At 45.4% G+C, this 26,697-nt stretch overlaps 1 protein-coding gene across 1 annotated transcript; it reads right to left on the bottom strand.

Annotated features, from left to right (window-relative positions):
• Positions 1 to 18,644: 18,644 nt before the first annotated feature.
• Positions 18,645 to 24,827, bottom strand: Npy (neuropeptide Y). Its single transcript, XM_050155532.1, has 4 exons — positions 24,707 to 24,827; positions 23,738 to 23,925; positions 20,624 to 20,704; positions 18,645 to 18,824 (listed from the first exon to the last, which is right to left on the bottom strand). The coding sequence occupies exons 2-4, from the start codon at positions 23,923 to 23,925 to the stop codon at positions 18,800 to 18,802; spliced, it is 294 nt and encodes a 97-aa protein (XP_050011489.1). The 5' UTR covers positions 24,707 to 24,827; the 3' UTR covers positions 18,645 to 18,799.
• Between the last annotated feature and the right edge of the window lie 1,870 nt (positions 24,828 to 26,697).

Genomic DNA, 26,697 nt, shown 5'->3' with positions numbered 1-26,697 from the left:
CCATGAGGTTGAAATTTTATCTGATTACACATGTAGATCTTACATAAATCTTTAAATTTGTTTTTCATTACTTTTGATAATGTGTGTGCACGGGTCAGAGAAGGGCGGTATGTGCACATTAATGCGGGTGTCCTCTGAGGCCAGAGGGATCAGATTCACCTGGAGCTGGAATTGCAGGGGGCTGTGAGTGGGAAGTGGGAATTGAACTCCATGTCTCTGAAAGAACAGTACATGTCCTTAAACAATGAACCATCTCTGTAGTTCCTCTTCCTTAATCTTGAGCACAAGTGTTTTCAGTGCCTATCTCAGGGCCGGAAGACACAAGACATGACGGTGTACCATAACAGCACAACAGAGAATGTTGTTGTCACATTTCAGCATTGTGACTTTATATTAGAGCATTGTGGGAACACTGGCTCATCACGAGGACACAATGAATCACTGTAATGGTAGAGTAGAATGCAGGTTGTTAATGCAAAGGTGGGGCATTTTGATGTCACAAGCAGTATTTTGATGCTGCGACATCAGAAGGAAGCATTGTGTTAGCTCAGTGCAGATCTGCAATGTAATAGCGGGAACTGTGATATCACAAAGGGGCAGCACAGTGTACAATTGTGATGTCACAATTCTGCATTGTGATGCACAAGACGTTGTGTTATGATGTGGGATGTCCTTCTGTATGCTGCGAATATGTGTTGCTTTTATCAGTTGATGAATAAAGCTGTGTCGGCCTATGGCAAGGCAGAATATAGGTAAGTGGAAAAGCCAAACTATGTACAGGCAGACAGAAGGTGGAGTCTCGTAGATGCTAGCAACTGCTGGATAAACAAGATGTGAGCTAACAAGTCACAAGTCTTGCGGTAAAACATAGAATAATACAAATGGGTTAATTTAAGATGTAAGAGCTAGTTGATAATAAGCCTGAGCTGATAGGCCAAACAGTTTGTAATTAATATTAAGCCTCAGAGTAGTTATTTGGCAACTGGTGGGAGGGACGAAACTTCCAGTTACAATGATGTCACAGTGGAACCTTGTGATGTTACAATATATCTGTAGACACTAAAGTACATTGCTATGTAAAAATGGAGTATTTGTTTGTTTGTTTGTTTGTTTGTTTATTTATTTATTTATTTATTATGTATACAATGTTCTGTCTGTGTGTATGCCTGCAGGCCAGAAGAGGGCACCAGACCTCATTACAGATGGTTGTGAGCCACCATGTGGTTGCTGGGAATTGAACTCAGGACCTTTGGAAGAGCAGGCAATGCTCTTAACCGCTGAGCCATCTCTCCAGCCCCAAAATGGAGTATTTGTGATGCAACAAAAGAGAGGTGATACCTCAATGGACCACTGTGATTCCATTATTGAGCAAATGATATGAGAAAGGCTGCACACGAAGTCCATGTTATAATCCTTCCATGTCACCTTCACTGTCTCCCATCTAGAAGAGAACATCCTACATCTTATACTTTGCGGCAAAAGAACTTTGGCCACAGCATGAGGCACCACTGCACCACAGGGTGGATGGACATTGCACCGTTTCTACAGGAGCCCACACAGAGGTGTGCAGTGCACTGTCTCCACGCATCCCCTGGGGTGGGTATGCAGTGCACCATCTCCACAGCAGCACACAGGGTGCATGTACTTTGCACCGTCTCTACAGCAGCATACAGAGTGGGTGTACAATGCACCATCTCCAAGGCGGTGCACAGGGTGGGTGTACAGGGCACTGTATCCAGCAGCTGGCAGGGTGATTACAGTTTTTTTCCTCTTTTCCCCTCTTTCTCTAAAATGACTATTGACTTCTCTATTCTATATGCGGTTCTTCTTAGATCTTTCTTAGAGTTAGTTAATAGCATGTGGCTATAGCATCTATATAGCAGGGTTTGCATCATGTGAGGCATGTATCACCCACTCTGTCTCCTCCCTAAGCTGAATCTACCAATTGGATATCATAATAGCGCCAAGTGTATATTATATTAGCCCCTTTGCCTTGCTGTGACAAAAGTCTGACACTTAGGGGAGAAAGATTTCATTTGGCAGAGTAGTGATAATAAAAATAGGAGTCGGCTCTCTGTTCTAGGGAGTATTCCTTTTCTTACATCTTAATGAATCAGTGATGTAATCCTCAACACTACCTTTTTCTCCAGCTGTGAGCACATGTAGATGTACCATTATTGACCAATTCTTTCTTCATGGGCATGCAGTTTATTGTCAGGTTTTTCTTTCCATAGGCTTTTGAAGACATAAACACACCCGCGTGTCCAGATGCAATCCATTCTATAGGGAAAATCCATTGTAATGGAATTAATGCCCCCAGGGAATAAGTTTATCCTGTTGTGCCTTGCTTAGAGGACAGACTTCCACATATCAATGGTAAAAAAAAAAATATTCCCTGTTTTCTGTTATAGAATTTTTCTTTCTTTTGTAATGTTTATAAATTGGAATCAGCAAGTTGCCTGTCTGTCAATTTTTCCATCAGAACACAACTAGACATGTTTGTGCACGTTACTCTCAAAGATAACTTTTATGCTGTACTTGCAGAGCTAGAAAATGACAAAAATTGCCACGGCCCCTAAAGCTGAAAACATTTATCAACTGGTCCTTTCTAGCAGATGTTGCACAGCTATGGGTAGAGCTTATTTCACTGATTGTTTGTTTAGGTGAGGTAAGAACTTAACTTCATTTGCTTAATTGATATAAAGCTATCCAATAGACGGCACGCCTCTCCCCTACTGGTTTGGGCCATACACCTATTTCCCATGTGTCTGTGGCCTTACTCTGGGCTCTACACTGTGACATGGCTATCTTCTCTTTCCTGTGTTTCCCGTCCATGTCCATCCCTGCATATGGCGTTTAACTGAAGCTTCCATCTTTCAGAAGGCAGGTTCTGACTTGTTCTTTTGAAAGCTGTTCTTAAATATTTCTTACATTTTATTGCTTTCCCTTCCTGGTAACTTTTAGACTCTGCTCACAAAAGCCTCATAGGGGTTTCAAATAAGAAGAAATCCATTGGCTTTAAGAGACAGTGGAATATTTACAATGTTTAATAGCAGTGATCATTTCCTATCATAGTAAATATTACCATGCCTTCACGTTTGCCAATGGGTGGTAATGGGTTTTATTCTAATAATTACTATAGTAAAAAGGAGTTGTTTTAGCTCACTGCTGTTTTCCTCACCTTTTCCTCTGACTGAAAAGTGTGGAAGCAGCAGCTTCCCTGCATCCAACCAGTCGGGAAGTGTTCTGTGCTTCAGAAGACCAGCTCTAAGCCCTGTTCGGTGGGAGACATGGACCCTGAACCCAAGATCTTCAGCAAACTTCCTCCCTATGGACTCAACATTGCTGCTCCATCATTTCCTGTTGTTAATTAGTTTTCCATCAGCTACACGCTGAGTGCATCAGGAGCAGTCCTCTGTGTACACAGGTGAGCACCACAGAGGACCCGGCGTGGGACTTATGCAGTTCCCAATCCTGTCTGCCCTCTGTTGAGCTGCCTCAACCTCAGCAGAGAGAGCACGCAGAAGTGCGGTTTCCATGGTGTCTTATTGCTTTTTTTTTTGTTTAGGTGAGGCAGGAATTTAACTTAGTCTGCTTCATTGATACAAAACCACTCTGAGGTTGGAGAGTCCTCCCATCTTCACCTCTCCTGCTATCCACCCCTTCATACAGTCAAGGTTCCATGTTATTCTGAGTATGCTACACACATCCACCCCTGTGTTGCTTTGAATGAGAATAGCTCCCATTGACTTGTCTTGGTTGTGATGCTTAATCGTGGCAATAGAAAAGTAACTAATATAGAATTTGGTACAAGGAAGTGGGATGTTGCTGTGAAGAAACTGACTGCATTATTTTCTGAAGAAATATGGAAGACTTTGAAGTAGGGAAGCAGTTGAATGTAAGCAGAGCTTAGTGGGGAGGTGTAAGTAGGAGCTTGGAAGACAGTAAAGCTGAGAGCTTTGCAAACTGTGGAAGCCTCGTTCCAGAGGTTTCAGAGGGGGACAATATCAGCAACTGGGCTAGAGAGTATTCTCGCAATATTTTAGAAAAGAATATAACTGCCTTCTGCTCTTGTCCTAAGAACTTGCCTGAGGCTAAACTTAAAAGGAGCAAAATAATTTCTTTGTGCAGGTCTAAAGTGAAAAGGCAAGCGAGGTTAAAAATGCAAGATACACAGTTTAAAGAAGAAAATAACTCCAGAAAATGCAATGTTGGAGCCAAGGCTTATGCTGAAAGAAATAAGGACATTAAGGAGAAGCCTGATACACCATGGAATAAAGGGAACAGTGCCATCAGTGTAAGGCCTCACCCAGCTAAATTTCCAACTTGTGACAGAAATGTGCCTAAGAATTGTCTGATCCTAAAATGCATCAACAAATCAAAGCTGCTGCAAATGAGACTCAAGGGGGCCAGAGGTCACCCCAAGTTGGTAAACAAACTAGGGAGTGTTGGTCAAATAGTTCTGGCTTGAGAATCATGATGGATACATGAGTAAAGGGGGTTCTATAACCTTCCTCAGTGGTTACAGAGATCTGCTGAGACCAGGAGTGTGTCAGGGGTGTTCCTGCATGGAGGACTTGAGAGACAACTGCATGAAGCTGTGGAATGGGTTGTGTTGGAGACCCCAAGATATCAACATGCCGAAGCCCTGGAACATCTGCTAAGGAGAGCTGCAAACAGGGAGTGGAACCAGCCCAAGAGAGAAACATGTGCTGTAGACAGGAAAGTCAAAAATGTAGAACTGCCTCAGCCCTCTGATCTCAGACACGGAGCTACAGGATTCGGAGCTTGTTCTGCTTAGTTCTGGTCTTTCTTTGACCCCATATTTCCTCCCTTTTGGAAAAGTTATGTATATTCTGTGCCATTGTATGTTGGAAGGATGTAATTTCTCTTTTATTTAATGGAGGCTACAATTAAGATATTGAATAGAGTCTCAGAAAAGATTGGACTTTAGTGGTTTTGAAAATGTGAAAGGCTATAGGGACTTTTGAAGTTGAACAAAATGCATTTGCCTTATGATATGACTACAAGCTTATTGAGACTGGGGAGTGGGATATGCTCATTTGAATGAGAACTGTCCCCATAGACTCACATGTTGGAATACCCCCTCTTGGTAGATTGTTTAGAAAGGATTCAGAGGTGAGGCATTGTTGAAAGAGGCCACTGGGCCAAGCTTTGAAGTTTCAGAAGACTCATGCCCTTCTGAAGCTCTTTCTGCCTTCAGCACGATATTCCACATGTGAGCTCGCAGCTGTTCCAGGCACCATACCCTCACCCCACTGACCCAAACTATAACCATGTGGAACTATAAGCCAAATTAAACCCTTTTATAGGTGAAATCTCCACCCACCTGAGACAGACTCAGTTCATCTCCCTCTATTTTTATAAAACCTCTCTCAGCTGGCTTTCCCTAGGGAAAGTCATACCTATCCAACTATTATAATGCCATATCTAGCTAGCTATTATAGTACTCATTGATGATGAAAAACTGATCCCCCCACATCCTCAAATTTATATTATCTGCGTTTAGCAGGTCATCTTGTTGGACTGTGGAAGGGCTTTAATGAAGAAATTTTGAGAAGAAAGGGTTTGCTCACTTGTGTTGAAATAAGAAGCGGTGGGGCTGTGTCCCCAATACCCCGGCTGCTTGGCTAGCTCATGCCAGAAATAACAACACACAAACTGTATTCATTTAACTGCTTGACCCATTTCTATCTAGCCTCTTCTAGGCTAACTCTCGCACCTGGACTAGCCCATTTCTAGTAATGTGTGTAAGCACCCCAAGGTGCGCTTACCAGGAAGATTCTAGCCTAAGTCCATCGTGGGTTGGAGCTGCCTGGGAGAGCAGAGAGAGCATGGCGTCTCTGCTCCAGAAAGCAGAGCTGTCGGGTCTGTCCGGGAGCAGAGCAGAGTCTGACCTCACTTCCTCTTCTGCCCAGCATCCTATTCTGTCTATTCCACCCACCTATGTTCTAAGCTATGAGGCCAAGCAGTTGGTTTATTACTTAACCAATGAAATCAACAGATTGATATATGACACTCCCACATCACACTTGCTGTCCCTTGCTGTGCTAGTTACGATATTTCCCTGCTACAGAGATAGATAATGAATCTTTCATTCCTAGAACTAGACTTGGACCTAAACAAATCTGACCCTCTTTTTCCTAGGGAAGCCTACATTTTGCTGGCCTGGGCTTCTTGACCTCCTTCGTGTGAAGATCAGACAGATGTTTCAATTTGTGAAGTGACTGAAAGAGCCGATGATGCAAACACACTCAGTGTTACTGAAAATAGCAGTTTGGTCAAAACAAGACAGAATTTGTAGTTGGGGGTCACCCAATGGCGATGCATTGAACTCACTGTCTCATGGGCTTCACAGTGAGAGCCATTAGAGTCTGAGGAGTCCCCCTAAGACCTGTGAGCTATAAGCCAGGCTGAGCTCTGCAGTTAGCTGACGCCGGCCACTTGCTCTGCTCTGGACTCTTAGCTGTTTTACTTTGAATTGCCCTGGGATATATAAAAGGGAAAACATCACTGAGATACCTCCCAAGGCATTGCTCCCCTCAAAACAGTGCCCTCTGCCACTGGCATTTGATGGTTCAGGGGAAGGGGTTGGGGATGAGCAGTGACTAGAACCAGGCAGGTAGAAATGGGGCCTTTGACAAAGGGGCATCAAACAGAAGTGAGGCCCTTCTCCAAAAATGAGAGTAAGATGCGGCTGAGGTCAGGCTGTGGGTCACAGGCTGTGGCTCTGAAGGTCACACTGAATGTGTGGGGAAGGGAAAGAAAATCAAAGTGGACAGAGGAGTCCGAAGCACGTTCTTCTCAAAGAGTCCAAAAGAGAAGTGGCACTGTTGAGTGTGTGAGCGGAAAGAGAGCTCACGTGAGTCCTCGCTCTTATTTGCCGTCTGTATCAGCCAGCACCATGAGTGCTGCCAGATGCACGGTTCTTAGCAGGAGTTGGAGGGCGGGCAGATAGCCACGCTGAAGGCTCCTTAGATGGGCCCGCCAGGTTAAGGCTAGCCCAAAAGAGAGACCGTGGTTCTGTTGACAAGAACCATTTCATAGTGGACAGAATGAGGGCAGGCTACTGCGCAGGCACCAGTGGAAATAAATTCCAGCTTCACTGGGGACGAAATGTTCCTGGAGAAGATTAACATGGAAGTCGGGCTTTGTTCCCTGACACCAAGCTGTCATTAATCAGGAACAGTAAGAGAGACCTTTGGAGCAAAGACATATTTCAGTTAGACTTTCTAAATTTAAACTGGTAACCTACCTGGAATGAGTCAGAGATAGCACCACATTGGATAAGAAAGTTTAACTCTCCTTGACATCAATGGAAACTTGATCCCATTAGAGCAGAATAAGGAAAATGATTCGGGGGAAAATGAGACAGTGTCATAGAAATAAATTTCTCTGCTACAAGGAGGAAAGCAGCTCATCTGTCTTAGTTGGGGTTTCTATTGCCATGACGAAACATCATGACCAGCAAGTTGGGGAGCAAAGGGTTTATTTGGCTTACACTTCCACATGACAGTCCATCACTGAAGAAAGCCAGGACAGGACATCCAACAAGGCTGGAACCTGGAGGCAGGAGCTGATACAGCAGCCATAGAGGGGTACCGGTCTGCTTCCCTTTGGTCAGCCTGCTCTCTTATAAGCCAGAACCACCAGGGATGGAACCACCCACCGTGGGAAAGGTCCTCTCCCATCAATAACTAGTTAAGAAAATGCCTTACACCTGGATCTCATTCTGGCATTTTCTCAGTTAAGTTTCCCTGCTTTCAGATAACTCTAGTGTGTGTGTCAAGTTGACATAAGCCCAGCCAGGACATCCCCTCCATCATCCTAATGGATCTGAGTCTTAATAACTAAGTATCAGGGCAGGGAGATGTTCAGTCAGCAGGGTGCTGGGCAAGCACGAGGACCTGAACTTGGATCCCAGCATCCATGTGAAACAGTGGGCGTGATGGCACAATCACAGATCAGGATTAGTGGGGACTCTATCTTACAAAACAAGGCAGAGTGTGCTTGAGGAAGGCAACTGAAGCCAACCTTTGGATTCCATACAGTTGTCCACGGGTTCACATGCACCTGCACATACGTGTACATGTACCCGTATGACCGTGCTCATACAACACACATACCAAGAGAAAGTGCAATGTTGACAGTCTGGAAGATGACCTTCCCCTCTCTAGTACAACACATCCTCCAGAGCAGCCCCATTCTCCTCTTCAGTGTAATGTCACTGCACATCATTACTGTCGGGTGAGACCGCCAACCCTCTGTGCTAGAGACTGGTACCAGGAACAGTAGTTAAAATTTATAACTTAATGGTTTTCAAAGTCAACTATGATTCTTGATCTGAGCAGAATAACAGCATAAAGGAATGGTCTGGGAATGAGTTGTCTCTCTTCCTGCTGGCTCCCTTCACAGATAAACAGCCGAGAGAATAGAGAGTAACTCTGCAGACACCGCACGGCCATGCATGGACTTCTTTGCAGAAGTCATTTCTCCTTGCTAAGATCAGACTCTGAATATCTTCATTCATGTCCTCCGGAGACGGTGGTAGCCACCTAAGTCAGAAACAGCTATAACCAGACACTCGAAGGCTGCAGCACCAAGAGCTAGGTGCAGCAAGGGAGAGACAAGTCAGCCTCTAAATCTGTATTGACTTTTCTCAACTGGGTCCTTAAGGAATCCAGATTTCTAAAGGCCAAGTTAATTATGTGCGTCCATTAGCTACTGAAATTCCACCTTAACATTTCCTCCAGTCGTCAGCATGATCACACACACACACACACACACACACACACACACACACCCATTGGAGGGGGAAGGCTAAAACGTTTGAGCACCCTCTACGTGCTAGGTATTTTGCAAGTTATTTTGTTTGTTTCCTAACTGGCAATGATTGTGCAAGGTTAGTATTATGAGTTGATTTCTCAGGATATAAAACTTAGGGAGAAAAACTGTGTCTTTACCTCAGACACCACTGGGAAGCAATAAAGTTTTGGTGAAACTGTAAAGCACCTGCTATTTCTTCTGTCTCATTTTTTTTCTTTTTCTTTTTCTTTTTTCTTTTTTTTTTGGTAGGAGCTATGCTCCTGCCTCAATCCTCTTTAATACAGCACTGGGGTGGGGGAGGGGATGATGTGGGCTGGGGCCCTGTGCTTCAAGTAATGAGGGACTTGAGCTTCAGTGCCAATGGATACAAGGCCTTCAGCAAACATGAAGTAGGAGAGGGAGACCAAGATTTCGGCATAAATACAAGATACAAAAAGGATGTTTGCTGTATAGCAAATGATCAAGAGTGGGTTAAAAACAAAGAACGACAACAACAACAAACCCCAAACCTATAGGCTCTTTCTGTGCCTAGGCACTAGATAAAAGAGTCTCTACTGAGAATTAACATTCCGAGTTGTACACCTTGTAATTTTGAGAGTTAGATTTATATTGTATCATCCAGGAACTATTCGTCCAAGAAATTAACCTAAAATGGTTGGTGATTCCCCTTGTGCACTTAACAAGTTTAAGTATCAACTTTAACAAAGTTACATAGAATTTCCAGGGAAAGAGAAACACAAAAAATATGTAGAAGAAAATGCCACACAGGGGGCTTGCAGAGCTTTAAGGACTAACGTAAAGGGAAGTTAGAGACTAGATGAGGTATTTGAATAAATTATGCAGAATATAGCATAAATAAATATGTGGAAAATTAGAGGTTAGAAGATTTGGAATATACCAGAAGAGGTTTATTCGGCAGCATTTCAGAAACTAAAGAACCAAGGAAGAAAGACAGGGGAAAGTGTAAAGACATGGTAACCGAAGATGGATAAAAGACGGGTTAAAATCCCAGCGAGTCCTCCCCAGAATAAGTGAAAGGAAATACCGCATCTGAACACATCCTCAAGAAGCCTCAGACCACCAAGATAAATCCTAAAAACATAACAGCAGAGGCAAAGAAGATAGAAAGTCAATGGTGGTGGGGAGATTAAAAAAAGGAAAACCAATTTAAAGGACTACGGATTTCTCGAAGTCCACAGTGGAAGCTGCAAGTGAATGGAAAACTGGCCTCAGACGATAGAGAGAAAATAACTTCAGGTGTAGAACATTGTGCCGGCTAACGTGTCATTGAAGAGTCATGGTGAAATGCAGACATTTTCAGAAAAGGATCGAAAGAGATGGTCGTGGCAAGCCCCTCCACGGCACTACCGGAGGATACACGAGGGAGAAGGAAGCTGAGGCCAGGCAGAAGGGATTCACTGGAAGAAGAGTCAATAAGGGAAATGGTGATCATGGGAAACAGAAATAAGCTCTGACTGTAATGGTTTTTGAAATATAAGGATGCTGACATCTTAATTGGGAGGACAAGCAAAATGTCTAGAGAGAATCATTGATGTATCCATATTCAAATATCCTTACTTTATCCAGAAGATAGAAAATGTACTATCTGAATTAGGAGAGAAAATAATAATAGAACTTGATTTATTAATGGAAGATAGGAAAAAAGGGGGAAGTCAATTAAAACAGAATAAACAGAATAAAGTCAGGTGGTGTCAATTTATCTCTAATGATACCAATTATACTCTAGACTTCCAGCTTCATAGTGCTTTTCATCTACAGATCTGAAATAGCAATCTTGTGTTACAAGAAATACAGCTAGAGCTCGTGAAGGCTGGAAGTAAATGGATGGAATAAGTAGGTATTTGGTAGCATTTTTCAAAGCTGTGCTTGAGTGTCTGTACGCTAGCCTTTTAGGCAAGGCCCTCTTCCCAGGGCAAGAGGCACTTATGCATGACGATGAGATCAGAGCTTTCTAATACCAAGGTCTCCATCTCCCTGACACTCTGTGCTGCCCTCCCATAATGCAATGCATGAAGCGACTTGGTGGAAAATCCCCCTAGGTCAAAGGGGTAGCACACCAGAGACTAAGCCTGGGGAACGCTCAGCCCTAAATGGAATATCGCCACTGCAGCCCTCCTCCCTCAGGGATCTTCTTTAGGCATCCTTGCTGCAGAGGGCAGAGGGAGACTGTAGGGGCCAGAATAGGTGGATGACTAGAGAAAGTGTCTCCAGGACACAGCAGGGCAGCTGCACAGAAGAACTCACAGCAGCTGTGCCAGCATGCACAAGCGCCATGCAGACTCAAGCCAGACCAAATCCCAGCACAGAGAGGGAGGGGCACACGAAGTCCCACCTCTAACCAAGGAGCTACCAGCAACTGAGCTGCTGGGGGAGGGGAGCCGGTTTTCTTTAAGAGCATTGCCGCTGATAGACTGACCACACCCCAGTGTAAAGCCACAGGACCATGAGTATACCGGCAGCACAAACTGGACTTCATGGGTGAGAAAAAGAAGAGACAACGTTGGGTGGGTCGGCAAGGGGGTGGCTCTTAGGGGAGTTGTGGTGGCGAGTGCAGTCGAAATCCCGTTTATGAAAATTTCAAAGAACAAATTTTTTAAAAGTGTGACTCGAGGAATATTGGTGTGTAGGCAGGCCTACTGGCCTGGTCTGCGGTTCCAGCTTCAGCCATGACTGTCCTAGTTGGCTTTAACTGTTGACTTGACACAACAGTCTACCTAGAGCATGGTCCTCAAGGTTCCTATGTTCCCTTAAATACAGTTCCTCACGTTGTGCTGACCCCCCAGCCATAACATTAGCTCACTGCTACCTCGCCATGGTAACTTTGCTGCTGTTACGGATCGGAATGTAAATATCTGATATTCAGGCTATCTGATAGTTGACCCTCCAAGGGGTTGCAACCCACAGACTGAGAACCACTGACCTAGAGACCACCTGAGAAGGGAGTCTTCACAGAGGGATTGCCCAAATCGGATTGACCTGCGGGGAACTGTCAGAACTGTTCATTGACATAGGAGAGCCCAGTCTGCCATGGGCAGCACTGTTCTCTGAGCACCTGCTGAGAGATCATGCCCTGCAAGAGTAAGCTAAGTCATCATGAGCCTGAGAGAGGCAGGAAGCAGCATTCTGATGTGGGAGTGTCATCAATCTGTTGATTTCATTGGCTGAGCAATAAAGAAACTGCTTGGCCCTGATAGGTTAAAGCATTGGTGGGAGGAGAAAACAGAATAAGATGCTGGGCGGAAGAGGAAGTGAGGTCAGACTCTGCGCTGCTTCCAGAGGGACCGGACAGCTGCTCTGCTCTCCCAGGCAGCTGCAACCCACGATGGACTTAGGCTAGAATCTTCCCGGTAAGCGCACCTTGGGGTGCTTACACGCATTATTAGAAATGGGCTAGTCCAGGTGCAAGAATTAGCCTGTAAGGGCTAGAGTTCATGGGCCAAGCAGTTAAATGAACACAGTTTGTGTGTTGTTATTTCGGGCATGAGCTAGCCAAGCGGCCGGGGTGTTGGGGACGCAGCCCCGCCGCTCCCTATTTCAACAGCATTCCTCTCCAGTTCCAAGTTCAAGTTCCTACTTGAATACCTGCCCTGAGTTCCCTCAACGATAGACCCCAACTCTAAGCACAAATAAACCCTTTCCTCCCAAACACTGTTTTTCATCGCGGCAATAGAAGGGAACTAGACACTGACTGTGTCTTGTTTCGTTTAGTGTCTTGGTGCCTCAGTTTCCTCATCTATTAAATACATCCATGAATAGCTGACCCTCGTGGCTTGAGTGAAGATTAAACAGTACATAAAGGACCATCTGGACTAGTTTTTAAACAGATGTTTGCTTCCCCATGTTTTATTCCTTCCCAGAAAAAAAAATCTCAAAATTTATAACTCCAGAAAGCAAATACCTATTTAGACTTTCAAGTTGAAATCCTTTTTTTCTAATAAAAAGTTAATTGGCCATGAAATTAAATATTTATTATTTCAAACAACCAAGGCATTGAGAATGTTAGAATGTGGAAGGGTCTAGTCTGGAAATTCAACACATTCTTACTGCCTTTCCCGCTGATGTTTCTCAGCTGGGAATATCTTAAAAGTACAGTTCGCAACTATTTAAAGGGATGAGCGGGCCTCAAGGTCCATCAGTGAAATCCCACATGGTTGTGTTTCATATTCAGCTGTAGAGGCGGGCTGCTGGATGAGGGGCTGGCTTGTGAGGGCCCTGACACTCCAAGCATCTCTTCCTTGCTTTGAGGTTCTTAGCTCTGCTCTTATTCCCACTGGAAGGGACCAACTCTCTGCTTGCTTGGAACTTGGGACTGTCCCAGGCAGCCCAACTGTGGTGCTAAACTTCAGACTTTCACGGGAAAAACAGAGTGGTTGGGGATCCCACACACCAATACCCTAGAACTGATCTGCCAGCATTGGCAGCAGCTACTGGGGCCATTGGTGAAAACCCTGCTCTGCCAAGTGCCAGTTTCCCTTGCTGCCGTGCTGGGAGGCACAGTTGGGGTTTGATGGTCCCCCAGGCCTTTACTTGTGAAGCAGCTTCTCAAGTCTGTGTGGGGAAGAGAAGAGAAATGACTCCTCTCTCACACTTCACCACCTACGCCCTGGGCAGAATACCCTATCACAACAGCAGACCTTTCAAAAGCGTGACATGAACCACTGGGACGGCTCAGGAAGTAAAAGCCAAGGGTACTTGCTGCCAAGTACACTGACTTGACTCAATCCTGGAACTCACATAGGAGAAGGAGAGAACTGACTCCTGCAATTTGCCTCTGACTTCCACATACATGAGTGTGTGAGTGTGCCTGTGTGTGTATGTACACGAGGGTGTATGCGTGTCTGTGTGTGTATATACATGAGTGTGTGAGCATACCTGTGTGTGTATATACACACAAAGATGATATTTTAATTACTTATTCTTCTCACTTTGTTGCCCAAAACAAGACCCTTGGTTTTAGAGCGTGGGTGGGATTACTAGCAGCAAGAGAGGGTTGGACACCATCCTCTCCCTTCTGCCGTCCTTCTTCTCCCATCCCAGTTCACATGTATGTAGGGATAAGTCCCACCCCTTAGGGGGCGTGTTCGCCTCAGGCTAAAGTTCTCCTATAAAATTGGTGAGCATGCTCCCAGCGTCCTCTTCTGCTTTCCTGGTCTCCGCGGGAACAGTGGTTCTGTAAGTCTATTCCTCCATTAAAGCTGTCTATATTTTGACAATCTGTCTGCATTCGCTTACGCCGTTACACATGTACATTGGCTCAGACAATAGGCGCTCATGCTGAGATGGATGGCCAGCCCTCACCTCCCTAAGTTGTGAGGTTAGTGTCCTGGCTAGGACTTGCTGAGACACCTATAAAGCTTGTCTCTATGAGTTAGTGTAGTTAATAATGATCTCGACAGTCCTTAAATTAAAGATTAACACGAACAGCTGCCAACCACCAAATCCAATTCTGATGACACTCCCCACTCCTCACGCCCATGGCCTCTTGCATAGTGCTTCTATTTAAACGTCTGCCGTGATCTGTCTTGCGCATGTCACTTAAATATGCAGCTATCTCCTTTATAGATTGATAGGTACTTAAGTTCAGGGGGACCATCTCCCTTACATTTGTATCACTCCTAGAAACTGTGAGAGCTCTGGCAATGGAGAATATTCAGTGCATGTTTCCAAAACTGATAGCATCCTTGGGACTCAAGAAATGCAGAGATCAGAGAGTCAGTCCACTTTGTCACGTAGAAGACTGCATGGCCTACGTTCTGCTGCCATTGTTTACTCTTGTATTAAATTACATAGACCAGCTCATTTAGTGGGTAGCTCTGGCTTAGAAGGCTTGGTAGTGATAGAAAGGATTTGTGTATTAGAATAAATAAAAATCCAATTATCTCAGGTGACCTTTAATTGAAAAATCATTTGAATGATGCCATTCTCTCAGAGAGAACCTCTGTGGGGTGGTCAGCCAAGCCTGGCAAGTGTTCTGGCCTCACTGTGATTGTTTCCAGTCTTCCTAGCTGATTCCAGGCTGAACGAGCCCTCACTGATCATCTCCTGTGTCAGGGAAGAAGACGAGTGTCTGCACATGCAGAATGCCGTTCCCACAATGCACAGCATTTCAGCATTGCGGCATGAGAATGAGTTTAACTTAATAGCTATTGCTTAGAACATTAAAAAATGAGTCTGGATGACACACAGGATTAATTATAAGTTATTCCACTTAAATTTTTAAAAGGAAAGGTTTCTGTGTGGTGGCTCACTGTGCTAATTGTTCTAATGAGCAGAAGAAAAGGCAATAATTTCAGTTGTGACAATATCATAATCCTTCTGGCCAGAACTATGATAGAGGAATATTCCCCTGAAATGCTTCACTTAAAGCACTGTTTCCTTGTATGATAGTGGAAAGAGTGCGTTTTTGGTTGTGATGGCCTGGTAGCTGATTCCAGGAGCAAGGACCTCTTTTTCTATTGTGTATATGCGACTAAGAAACTATGCATACTTAATGTTCATGCATTAAAAAGAAAGAGGAGAGACAATTAACTGCCATTCTCATCACTTTCCTGGCACCAATGGTCCATACAGAAGTTGTGCATGGCTGCATCTCGGAGCAGGTACACCAATATCTTTATTTCACTGATATAGCACGGGTCCCAAACCAGGGCTGATTTCCATTTTTTTTCTCTTTATATGTTCCTTGGTCCTGATCTAAGGCAGGGCGAAAGAAGCTGGAAGACAGTAAGGTCTCTAAAGCATCGCAAAAGAAGTAAAGAGTCGCTATCTTCCCGGATTAGGCAGTGGAGCTTCATTTATTCTCCGAACTTCTCAGTTTGTTCATAAGATCATTTCTGAATGAGAAGCCCAGCCCTGGATTGACTGAAGGAAGAATATTGGCAGAGGGTCCTGGTTTTGGAAAGTCTGGAGGTAGAGTAGGTGAGGCAATGCCTGAAGAAAATAATTAGGATATGATGTGGGTCCTGGTTTCATCTCAAATGGGTTCTACCCCTCAAAAATCAGAACTTTGTGCCTTTTATCTGCAAGTCCTCTGTGACACGACACGTAGTACTGTTAACTTGGTAGAAGGTTCTAGAATCACCCATCAGAGGAGCCTCTGACCATGCCCATGGACATTATCTTAATTATGTCCACCATGGCTGGTGTCATTCTCCGGTTGGGGTCCTGACCTATACAAACAGAGAAAGGGAACTGGGCAGCACAGAGCATTCATCTTTCTCCTCTTCCTGACTGTGGACTCCATGTGACCAGCTGCAGCCTTGTCTTCCCCACCATGATGGACTGTACTTTGAGTTATAAGCTAAAATAACCCTTTTTTCTGGTAAGCTGCTTCTGAAGGTGTCTTTTATCACGGCAACCAGAGAAAAAAACTAAGCCCTCTTTTTATTCTGTGTGGCATCACTGCTGTCTTAGAAGCCTCAGCTCACACTTCAGCTGCCCCAAGAAGTCTGTTCTGCCTTCTGTGCTCTCCGCACCCCGAGGCAGGTGTCCTTCCCTACTCTAATAAACCCAGGCATCTAATCCCTAATAGGAGGGAGGAGCTATCTCTGCCCCTGATTTATCTGTGGAGTGTCAGGGAGATGATCCAGCACCTTTAAGCCTACTCTGAAGATGGTCAGCAGCCTGAAAATGTTTGAGAAATATTACTGCAGTGACGTGGGATACCCCTCTGTATGCTGCGAATACCATTGCTTAATAAAGAAACTGTCTTGGGCCCATGCAGGGTCTAGAGGTAGCGGGGGAAAACTAAACTGAATGCTGGGAGAAGGGCAGAGTCAGAGAGAGGCCATGTAGCCCCACTAGAGATGGACGCTGGAACTTTATTCAGTAAGCCATAGCCTCATGGAAATACACAGATTAATAGAAATGGATTAAATTAATATCTAAGAGTTAGCCAATAAGAAGCTAGAGCTAATGAGCCAAGCAGTGATTTAAATAATATAGTTTCTGTGTGATTATTTCGGGAGTCTGGATGGCGGGAAATGAACAAGGGGCCTCCTTACCACACTGCAGAGATCTTTTGAAATGTAGTTTTCCAACTATTAGAGTTTATCATCATTATATATTATAAAATCAATTGTTTACTAGGGATTGGTACCCCAACTCATCAAAACACCATCCCTACCTATTCCATTTCTATTACTTACTTCTAATTTACCTTAAATGTTGGTCCCTGGGTATTATTACCTCCATCTCAAGAGTGAGAACTGAAAGGTCCTATGGCTTTGAAAGTTGTGAGTCTGACAAGCCATTGGGCCTGGACCACAGAGGTTAGGGGGTGGAAAGATTCCAGTCTTTTTCTAGTACGGTGTAGTGAAGGAGCCCAAGGTTGGGTATGAGTGAAGCAGGGGCTACTGGATGATTAGATCTGGTGGTACGAGAAGCTGGAATTTTCCATGAAAATGAAGTTCCGGGATTATCTTTCAATGACTCATGCATATTACTCCTATTTCATTTACTGTGTGTAACCAAGAGTCTTTATATACTATAGTGACACATTCTCAGCCTATCTGTGCTGCCAGATGGCTCTGAGTCAACTTTCTTTACATAATACTGACTTTAGTAAACAAAGTTTCCAAATGTAATTGGGGAGGACTGAACACTCATATCATACGATGGTAAATTGTGACTCTGTCAACCTTTGTGATGATTAAAAACACCTTCCTTGCACATCAGTATTTAAACGAACAAAGAAAAATAATGGGGACGTTTTGGAAATTACAGAACAGTTTTTGTCAGGGGACTTGTAAATAGCATCACTGGCTTCACCGGCTGAGAAAATGTGAAAATTATTTATGCATAGAAAATGATAGACAGTCACATATTACAGTCAGTGATAGACCAGAGGGACAGTGATTCTATAGGGATGCCATGGTCAATTTAGTTTTTATAAGTACCTTCTATGATATTGGCAAAAATGACAAAAATTACATAAAAATCTGTTTGTTTTCTTTACATCTGTCTCTGTCATTAAATGCTATTATTGGGTATTTGCTAGCAATTTAAAGATATCACATATGATTTACAGTGTAGAACAAACACCACTGTGCGATGAGGAAGGCCCATTTCTCTGATTAAGAGTACATTTAAGGGTGCCAGAATGTGGTGGCACACGCCTTTAATCCCAGCTCTCAGGAGGCAGAGAAAGGTGCATCTCTGTAAATTCGAGGCCAGCCTGGTCTATAGAGTGAGCTCCAGGGCAGGCTCCAAAGCTACAGAGAAACCCTGTCTGTCACGGGGCGGGGGGGGGGGGGGATATGTAAGAATTGAATACTGTTAATTTTTAACTAAGTCCATGCAAATTGGGACTTGAAGGAGGAAATTGGGTGATGTTTTAGCTAAACTAATTACCATGCCCAGGCTGTGTGAGGGGACCATCCTGCCCAGTGTGATTCTTGCTCATATTCCAGGAGTGACCTCGAGTCAGCCGCTTGATATGATGTGGTAGCCACCAGCAACACATGCCTATTAACATGAATTTCAATTGCACGGGATGGAAAACTCCACTCCTTATTCACATCGGTCACATCAGGTGTTCAGTCAGCCACTGGTGACTGCTATGTTAGATTCGAGGATATGAGACCTTTCCCTAAAGCTCTGAGACCAATGCTTCCAAAGGCAGCACAGCCGTTTACTCTTCATGGCCGCTGTTCTAATGTTGGTGGGACAAACTCTGAGTTTGTCCCTTGAGACTGATGACCATTTAATGCCTAACCCAGTTCTTTCTGCTCTGATCAGAGATGATTCACTGAAGAGAATACACATTTGGATGCATGATGCTTTATTTAAACACACATATATACAACGACAAGAAGGGAAATGGTGCTGAGTCCAGCCCGGGGGCTGCATGCATTGGTGGGACAGGTGTCACAGGATGAGATGAGATGAGCGTGGAGAACAGGAAGGACCGGGAGAGGGAGCTTCATTTCCATCACCACATGGAAGGATCTTCAAGCCTGGAAAACACAAGAAACAGAGCAGAGAAGAATGACTGCCCGGCTCCGGGGCGGGGGGGGGGGGGTCTTACAAGAGTGAGACAAGACATCAGTCCTGAGCTGCACAGTGATCAGAAGCTATGGTGAAGCCTCCAGTTGGCGCTGCAAATAAGAAGCCACAGGGGAACGGACGGCAGCATCATGAAGCCCCAGTTCATCGGCTTTTGCCCCATGGGAACTGGAGTCTCTAAGAGAGTCCGCAGAAGGCTCTGTACATATCAAAGGAGCTGAGGGACTCCAGCGGATTTCTGAAGATGAAAACTATAGGAATCACATGAAACTATAACAAGAAAGTTAGTGTTGTTCCACTCTGAATACGCTTCCGTTGTTTTCCAGGAAGCTTTTGCTATGTAGAGAGATGCCATTTATTAGACTCTAAAGGGCCCCTTTTAATAAGACAGCATTCACAGGCAGCTCCAGGGCTATCAACTTTTGTCTCCTCCTAATTGCACATGATTGAGTCTGTCAGTCAGGGTGCTGTTAACTTTATTCCCTGCACTAACTGTGTTATTTCAGTCGACAAAACAAAGCAGGCAATGAAGTTCTAAGTAGGCCTGGCTCGTTCTTTCCAAATCCTAAGTATACATAGCCTGGCCTAAACCTTTCCTGTGGCAAATATCCCATGCATATCAATGAGACATTAAAAAGATGCTTATTGATCAGCATCGAAAACAATGCTATGAATTTCCCATTTCCTTGCGTTCACTGGTGAAGTCTAGGTTGATGCGTCCAGGGAGAGAAGCAGGGAACTTTATTTCAGTTCAGATGGTTGTTTACCTCAGAGAAACCATCTGGCTGGTTGTTTCATAAGAGAGCTGAGAGAGCATTGAGGGAGGCTGGGTGATCCTGCTGTCACCCGTGGGTTCTCCGTGGAGAACATCCATGTAGGGTGACACACCAGTCACACTCATTGAGCAAGCATGCTAGTGACCTCTTCTGGGGAACACGGTTTCTGACAGTGTGGAGTTCTGTCTACGGGGATGCTTAAGTATGGTGTGCTGAGATCGTGCAGGAGGCAAGGTCAACAGAGCAGGTTAGGGGTTATGAAAGTGGAGGCAGATTCTGCCCCTTTTAGCAGCACCCCTTTCCTGTCCAGGAGGCACCGGCTTAGCCCACTGGGGAGCCCTTTGATTTGGGCAAACACCTGTGTCAAGACCAGTTCGTACGCCAAGAAAGGCTCCAGACTACAGATAAGCACCTAACGATAATATATGGCCCTACAGTGAGTCTTTGAATAAAATAAATCACTATATTGAACCAAAATACATCAAAAGGTATCCAGGAGCTTGACTTAGCTCTAGTCTGGGGTAAATCCAGGAAAGATAGAGTCAAACATACGAAGGACACAGGCTCTAAGACATTTGGGTGTGTTATTTAGTGTATAAAAACTAGATTGATCACCCCAAATGGATGATTGGTCATTTCAATTTAGAGCTGTGGGCTTGTTCTATGCTCCCTTACTTCTAATAAGGCAAGATATTCTACAGAGTATGATTTTGAGCTAAAAATCACTCACATTTAGAAAAAAGCACCAAATAATATTAGTTAAAAACCATATGCCCTGCAAGTTGAGGTTAGCCGGTGAATGCACTATAAAAAAGGTCTTTTTCTCTATGGTTTTTCATCCCCACTTCTGCCCTAATTCCTCTTTTCTAGATTCTTCCATCCTAATGTTCACGTGGACTCCCAGCTTTCCCCAGCTCACCTCCCCTAGCATCTTAATCTCTGTAGCAAGGTCTCCACCCCAAGTCTTGTTGTACCTTGTTCTGGGGACATCTTCTGTGCTTTCTCTCATCAGGAGGTCTGAAATCAGTGTCTCAGGGCTAGATCTCTTGCCATATCTGAAACAAGAAAGCATAATCAGAGATTTATCAAATAAGCTTAGGAGAGAGGAGGAGAGTGTATCACCAGACTCAGACATTACTTCCAGTTTTTCATCTGCTACTAAGTATTCTCAGAGTGTGAAGCACATGCCATCAGCATACATATATATATATACATACACACACATATGCAAGCTGCTGAGGTGGAGAAGGGGTTGGCATGTTAGCCTGATGACCCAAGTTCAAGCCCCAGAACCCAAACAGGAACTAGAGATCCAGCTCTGGAGAATTGCCTTCTGACTTCCGCATGCAGGTGTCTGCAGGCATACACCAACACAAATTTTCTCTCTCTCATCCCAAACAATAAGCAAATACAATTTAAAGGTTATATGTATTTAATTTTCTGAAGCGCTTCATAAATATTTTATTCTTGAGATTATACTATAATTACAGCAGTTACTCCCCATCTGCTGGAGGCACTCATGGCTTCCCCCAGGTATGAAGAAGTCCTACCAGCCCACAGAAATCTTTCTGTGGGTCCTTCTACCCTGCCTATAGTAGGATAGCGAAAGGGCTGGAACCCTTTTCCCAGTCACAAATTCACCAGTGTCGTGATAGCGTCTGCCCGGTCATACACCTACAGGATGGACAGGCTTGGAGTTGTTCTTTCTCTAATTAATTCTGAATGATCAGTTTTCTCTGTAGTAAGCAAGTTTCTAAAGATGGAGTTTCTAAGGCAAAGATTCTCGAACCAGGCTTCACATTAAACTCCCCTGGGACGCCTTTAAGGACACTTAGAAAGCCCAGATCCCATCTCGATTTAATTGGTGAGAGCAGAGGCCAAGTCATTCTATTTAAAAAGTTCTCCATGTGATTGTGACGCAAAGCAGGATGAAGAAACACTGTTCTAGAGATTTACTTCTCAACCTGTGTCGTACTAACACTTGGGAGAAGAGGATTCTTTACTGGGGGGCAGGGTAGGGGTGGAGAGCTGGGCTGGGCATCCTGGGATATTACCAGCATTCCTGTCAGCTCCATACTGGATACCAGCAGCACTCACTTCTGGTTTTGTCAACCAAACATCTCTCCCAATGCTGCCCCATATCCTAGAGAGGATAACATTCTCCCCACCTGCCCCCAGCCACCAGCTGAAAACCACTGTTCTAAGGAACCATATAAGCTAGATGTGATAGATCCATAGAGTAGATTAAGAAATCCGGCCTGCAGAAGCATTGAATCAGCAGCCTGTACCACAATGGGAAAACAGCTACAACCAGGACTGGCTGGCAGGAGGAAGAAAGAGAATAATTACAGATAAAACAGTCACAAATGACATGTTAGATTTCAAAGGCGTGGACTCCTGCCTGGGAGTCTTTGGGGGGAAGTCAACAAGTACACAATAGAGCTTCTAGTGGTTTCTAGGCTCATCACCAAGATGACAGAGGGAACTGCTTTATGGACCAGTTCCCTCCTGATTCTCTTCCCATGACAGGAAAGCCCCTTTCCTCACTTCTCCTAAAGACAGTAGAAATTACATTGAATGTGATAGTGTGATCCCAGCCAATGAAACTCAGTTCAAGGTTCCAACTCCATATCGTTAAAACAGCTTTCTTGAAATGTCCTTGGTTTTATGATCTGCACAGTGGAGACAGTTAAATCCACTTCAAAGTTGTGAGGAAAAGACTGACTGAGGTGACTGGAAAACCACGGAATGGAATCATTCTATACACAGTGGCGGCTGTATAGCAGCAATCTTTACAAAAAAGATTAGTTCTATAGGTTTTATCTAAATAAAGTTCCTTTTAAAAACATGGTATCGTTTCAACTGTGTAATTTTTTTCTGAGCTGTATGAAATAAAAAATTGAAAGCACTGACTTTCTAGGAAGTCTATTGGACTCAAAAACACAATTCCTTTTTGCTAACCAAAATGATCCGTTTCAAAAGATTATGAGCCAGTATTACTTAAGTGATTCTGCACACACTGGGATTGTTTTCCCCAGAAAGCTTTCAGATTGACACACACCTTTCTGGTGAAATTAAGAGCTGACAACTGTTTCCGAAGTATAACCCCCTTTTGGATCCTATCTAACCATCCCCTGCATCGTGAGCAGTTTAACCTCCCTCTGGTAATTTACCATGCATAATTGAAACATGCTAAGTAAAGAACATTAATGTTTCCGAAGGCCTTGCCCCTACAGTTCTTCAAGGTTCTCAGTAATTAAAATGTGTTGTTAAATGTTTAGAGCTAAGAGTCATCGATTTTGCAAACCAAGTCCTGTATTGCTTTTAAATTAGCTTGGATTTAATTTGTTTTGCTTGACTTTAATGCTGAGAGAAAAAGCAAGGCTCTTCTCTTTGACTTCTGGGCATTAAAAATAAAGTTCGCCATCTCTCAGGTCCCAGGCAGTCGGGGCGTAACCAGAGTACTATGCAAGCTTTGGCTTTGTTTGGCTTCTTCTTAGTTAGGAAAAACCCAAGCACCTTCTTTCCAGAACTCGGTTGCTCTAAAGTGGAGAAGTCAGCTTTTTAGGAGTGTCTAGTAATTCTCAAGTGTGAGGCTGAGATGGTTCAGAAGAAAGAAACCCATGGTTCTGTGGTCCCCTCTCCCCCACGAATGCTGCCACTCAGCTTACCCTGGGCAAGTTGGAAGATCTCAGCAACCCTTTAGACAACTGTACTGTGTCTTTGGTGTTTTGGGTAATGGTTATTTACTCTAGGTCGGATTCCCTCTTCTCCCTACACCATAGCCCAGCTGCTTCCCTGCTCCTGTCGCTGCCAGGAGAGGTGGGTGGGAGAGACACACACAGCCCAGAGGCACTGAATCTTGGGCTTGGGACTTGGAGACCAACTGTAGTGACGGGGAGAAAGGATCCAGTTTGTGTAGTGTATTCCCTGCTCACGCATTTATCTAGAGCGGAATTTATGACTGATCCTGCCTGACCCTGGGACGAAACAAGGGAAAAAAAGAAATCATCCCTGCTGTCCAAGGCTCCCAGATGCGCAGGTGTTCTGGCCTGGAGCTCCAGGCACCAGTCGGGGGATGCACCCACCTCTGCCTGGTGATCAGATTGATGTAGTGCCGTAGAGCCGAGTAGTATCTGGCCATGTCTTCAGCTGGAGCATCCTCGCCCGGATTGTCGGGCTTGGAGGGGTATCCGTCAGCCAGCACGCCCAAGCACACGAGCAGGGACAGAGCGAGGGTCAGTCCACACAGCCCCATTCGCTTGCTACCTAGCATCTGTGGATACAAAAGGCTCAGACTTGGGGATGCCCAGGATGCTCGCCAAGTCCCAGTTCCCGTTACCACTCCAGACCCTCATCTGTTTCCATCCCATACCCCAGAAAGAAGCCCGGATTTGGCACGCGCCTCTTCCAGAGCTTTAGTGGACCACCCGCCCTGACCCGGCCCCTCTGCTCTGCCCCATATTCCATGAAATGTCCCTCCAAGTCGCCTGGTGAGAGGTGGCGGTTGGAGGTCCTCTAGTTTAGGACAGAGCTGCCCTCCAGCTTAAAGAATGGCCACTTTTCTCCTCTAGCCCCCAAATCATCCTTGGAGGACGAAACTTTCCTGTCGGTCACTTTTGATCTGTTTGGCTACAGGCGCTACTGTGACAGTCAGATTCCCCAGGGTGTGGCAACAGGACCCGGAAAGGGGGCTCACAGGCTCAGTTGGAATCCTGGAGGTGACAGGGAATAGGGCTCCTGACACCATGGGACAGTACTAGTGAAACCTCCCTCTGGGCGCACGCAATTTAGACCCCCCAAAAGAAACGCTCCTGCCCTGAGATAGGGACCCCCATGTTATTTTCCATACCCTCAAAAGATAACAGGGACGGAGGTGGGACGCCCAGCCAGGAGAGGCCCGGGGAAGGGGCAGGTGGACAGTTGTATCAGAGTTGGCAAGTGGAATTTAGCCGCCAAGAAAGGTTGGGTGTGAAGCTGGCAGAGGACCGGCCGCTGGGCAAGTTCAGGGGCGTCTGAGAGCCCGCGCTCCTGTCCCAGTGGGTCCTGGCACTCACCGTGGCTGGCGGGTTGGCGTCTCTGCGCGGCTGGTGCTCTGCTGTGGGCGCCTCCGTGAGAGATGAGAGCCACCGGTGGGATGCGGAGAGCGGGTCGCCAGCAGGCTTTTATGGAGCGCCCTTGCCGCGGCGGGAGGGGCCTCGGGGCAGTCACGCCCGGGTGACTCCCACCGCCACTTCCCGCCCCCACCAGCGGGGGAGGAGGCTGGAGCCACAGCCGCTCAAGTGGCTGGCGTCTGTAGCCACCCACACTCCAACTCACGGCGGCCCGCTCCGCGGGGAAAAGGAAGCAGCCAAGGGCGAGTATCCCTTGGAGCCCGCTCTTCTCCCCGTCGAGTCCCGCCAGAGACAGGCACAGCGGGGACCGTTCTCGGTCGCCAGTCGCAGGAATTGCCAGCCCTCTGAGAGCGGGTCTATAGGGACCACCATCCTGTACTTGGGGAGCATCTCTGGGGTCCGCGCGACAACTGTGCGCTCTGAGAGGGAGGCAGCTGAGGTTTTTCCCGCTCCCGGAGCAAGTGGCAGCCGAGCCCGGAGTACGGTGCTTCAGGGTCTCCAGGGACTTCCTTGCACTTACTGACCCTGTCTCTCCAAAAGGTGGTCCTTCTCCCCCAGCACTCGCCCCAACGCTGAGAGCCAGGCTGGGTGGCCGCCAGAAACTCCCCCGAGGCCGCCACTGAAAGCCCGCGATCCCCGGGGCTGCGGCCGTTCCACAGCTACCACGGAAAGTGGCGGGTTCTAGGGACACCCCCAACTCAGTCCCCCACCCCGCGCCCCTGTGGGCAAGTCTTTGTGAAGTCCTGTATGCTTTGTTAACTCCTGAATGAGTACATTCTTTCGTATTGAAATGAACCAGATTAAAAGGCCAACATCAACGTGCTCATCGCGTTAAACCTGTTGATTACATATGAACGATATTGAAATTATTTTTACAGGATGGGCATTCTACATGGTACGCTTGAGTTAGTGCCCCCTGGAAGTTTGCATCTAAGTAAAATGGAACGTTGCTAATGTGGAGTTTATGAGTTTGTTTAAAGCTAAAATAAATGATTTAGTTCAAGTGTCACTTCGTGTGTTGTTTAAACATGCTATCATTTACACACAGGGGTGGAGGGAGAGACAGAGACAGAGAGAGAGACTGTATGATCAAATGATAATTTTGAACATCAACATCCCTCGCTGTTAGACGGCTGCACTTTCCATATTTCGGAAACCTGCACCAGGGCCATAAACACCGGGCTGTCAGGACTGCTCATGTGTCCACGTGAGGATGTTTGATAAAAGAGCAAAACATCTAACTCGGCCCTTCTGATAAGGAGGAAGGCACACGACGCTGCTCAATAAAGTAATCTTATTTTTCCAGTGAATCAGAGATTCACATCGGTTAAAACCTAGATTTAGCTGGAGTCACTGGATCTGGGAGAAAGTACCCTAAGGGGGCTCCTCTTTTGAGCAGAAAACTCTGGGAAACTGATTAACTTACTTTATAACGATGGTGTTTGAGAACAAGAACTTTCCCCTTTAGTGTTTGCAAAATAAAGTCCAGGCAGGGTGTGTCCAGTAAGTACACCTCTTTCTGTCTCTTCTCCTCCGAGCTGCATCATTTGGCCTTGAGCTCTTAAGGTGCTGTCAATCCCTCCCGTCCATCAATTAACCCCCCCCCCCTTCTGCAGTTTCCTGTAACTACCCTCAGCTCATAGAAACAGCCCTTCCCCCACCGCAACAAACAAAACTAGCTTCCATTCCAAATAAAGTCTCCTGGCTGCCGGCTCTCTCCTTAGTTCCAAAGTCAAGATCCTTGATTTATTTATGTACACGATTATTTATAATAATAGCTTTTCTGAAATATCATTAAAATATACTAAAAAGTTTGAAGGTTGGAAATATTCCCGTGGATGCACAATTGCATCCATGAAGCCACAAAGAGCATAGGTACATGACCCCGGAACCTTCATGAAGGCTCTCTGACAGTCGATCCTCCCCCCTGCCCT

Source organism: Alexandromys fortis, unplaced genomic scaffold (assembly GCF_014885135.2).
Source record: "Alexandromys fortis isolate MF-2015 unplaced genomic scaffold, M_Fortis_MF-2015_v1.1 scaffold_93, whole genome shotgun sequence".
In the NCBI taxonomy this organism is placed as follows: Eukaryota; Metazoa; Chordata; class Mammalia; order Rodentia; family Cricetidae; genus Alexandromys; species Alexandromys fortis.
This window is presented reverse-complemented; position numbering and strand designations above follow the sequence as displayed.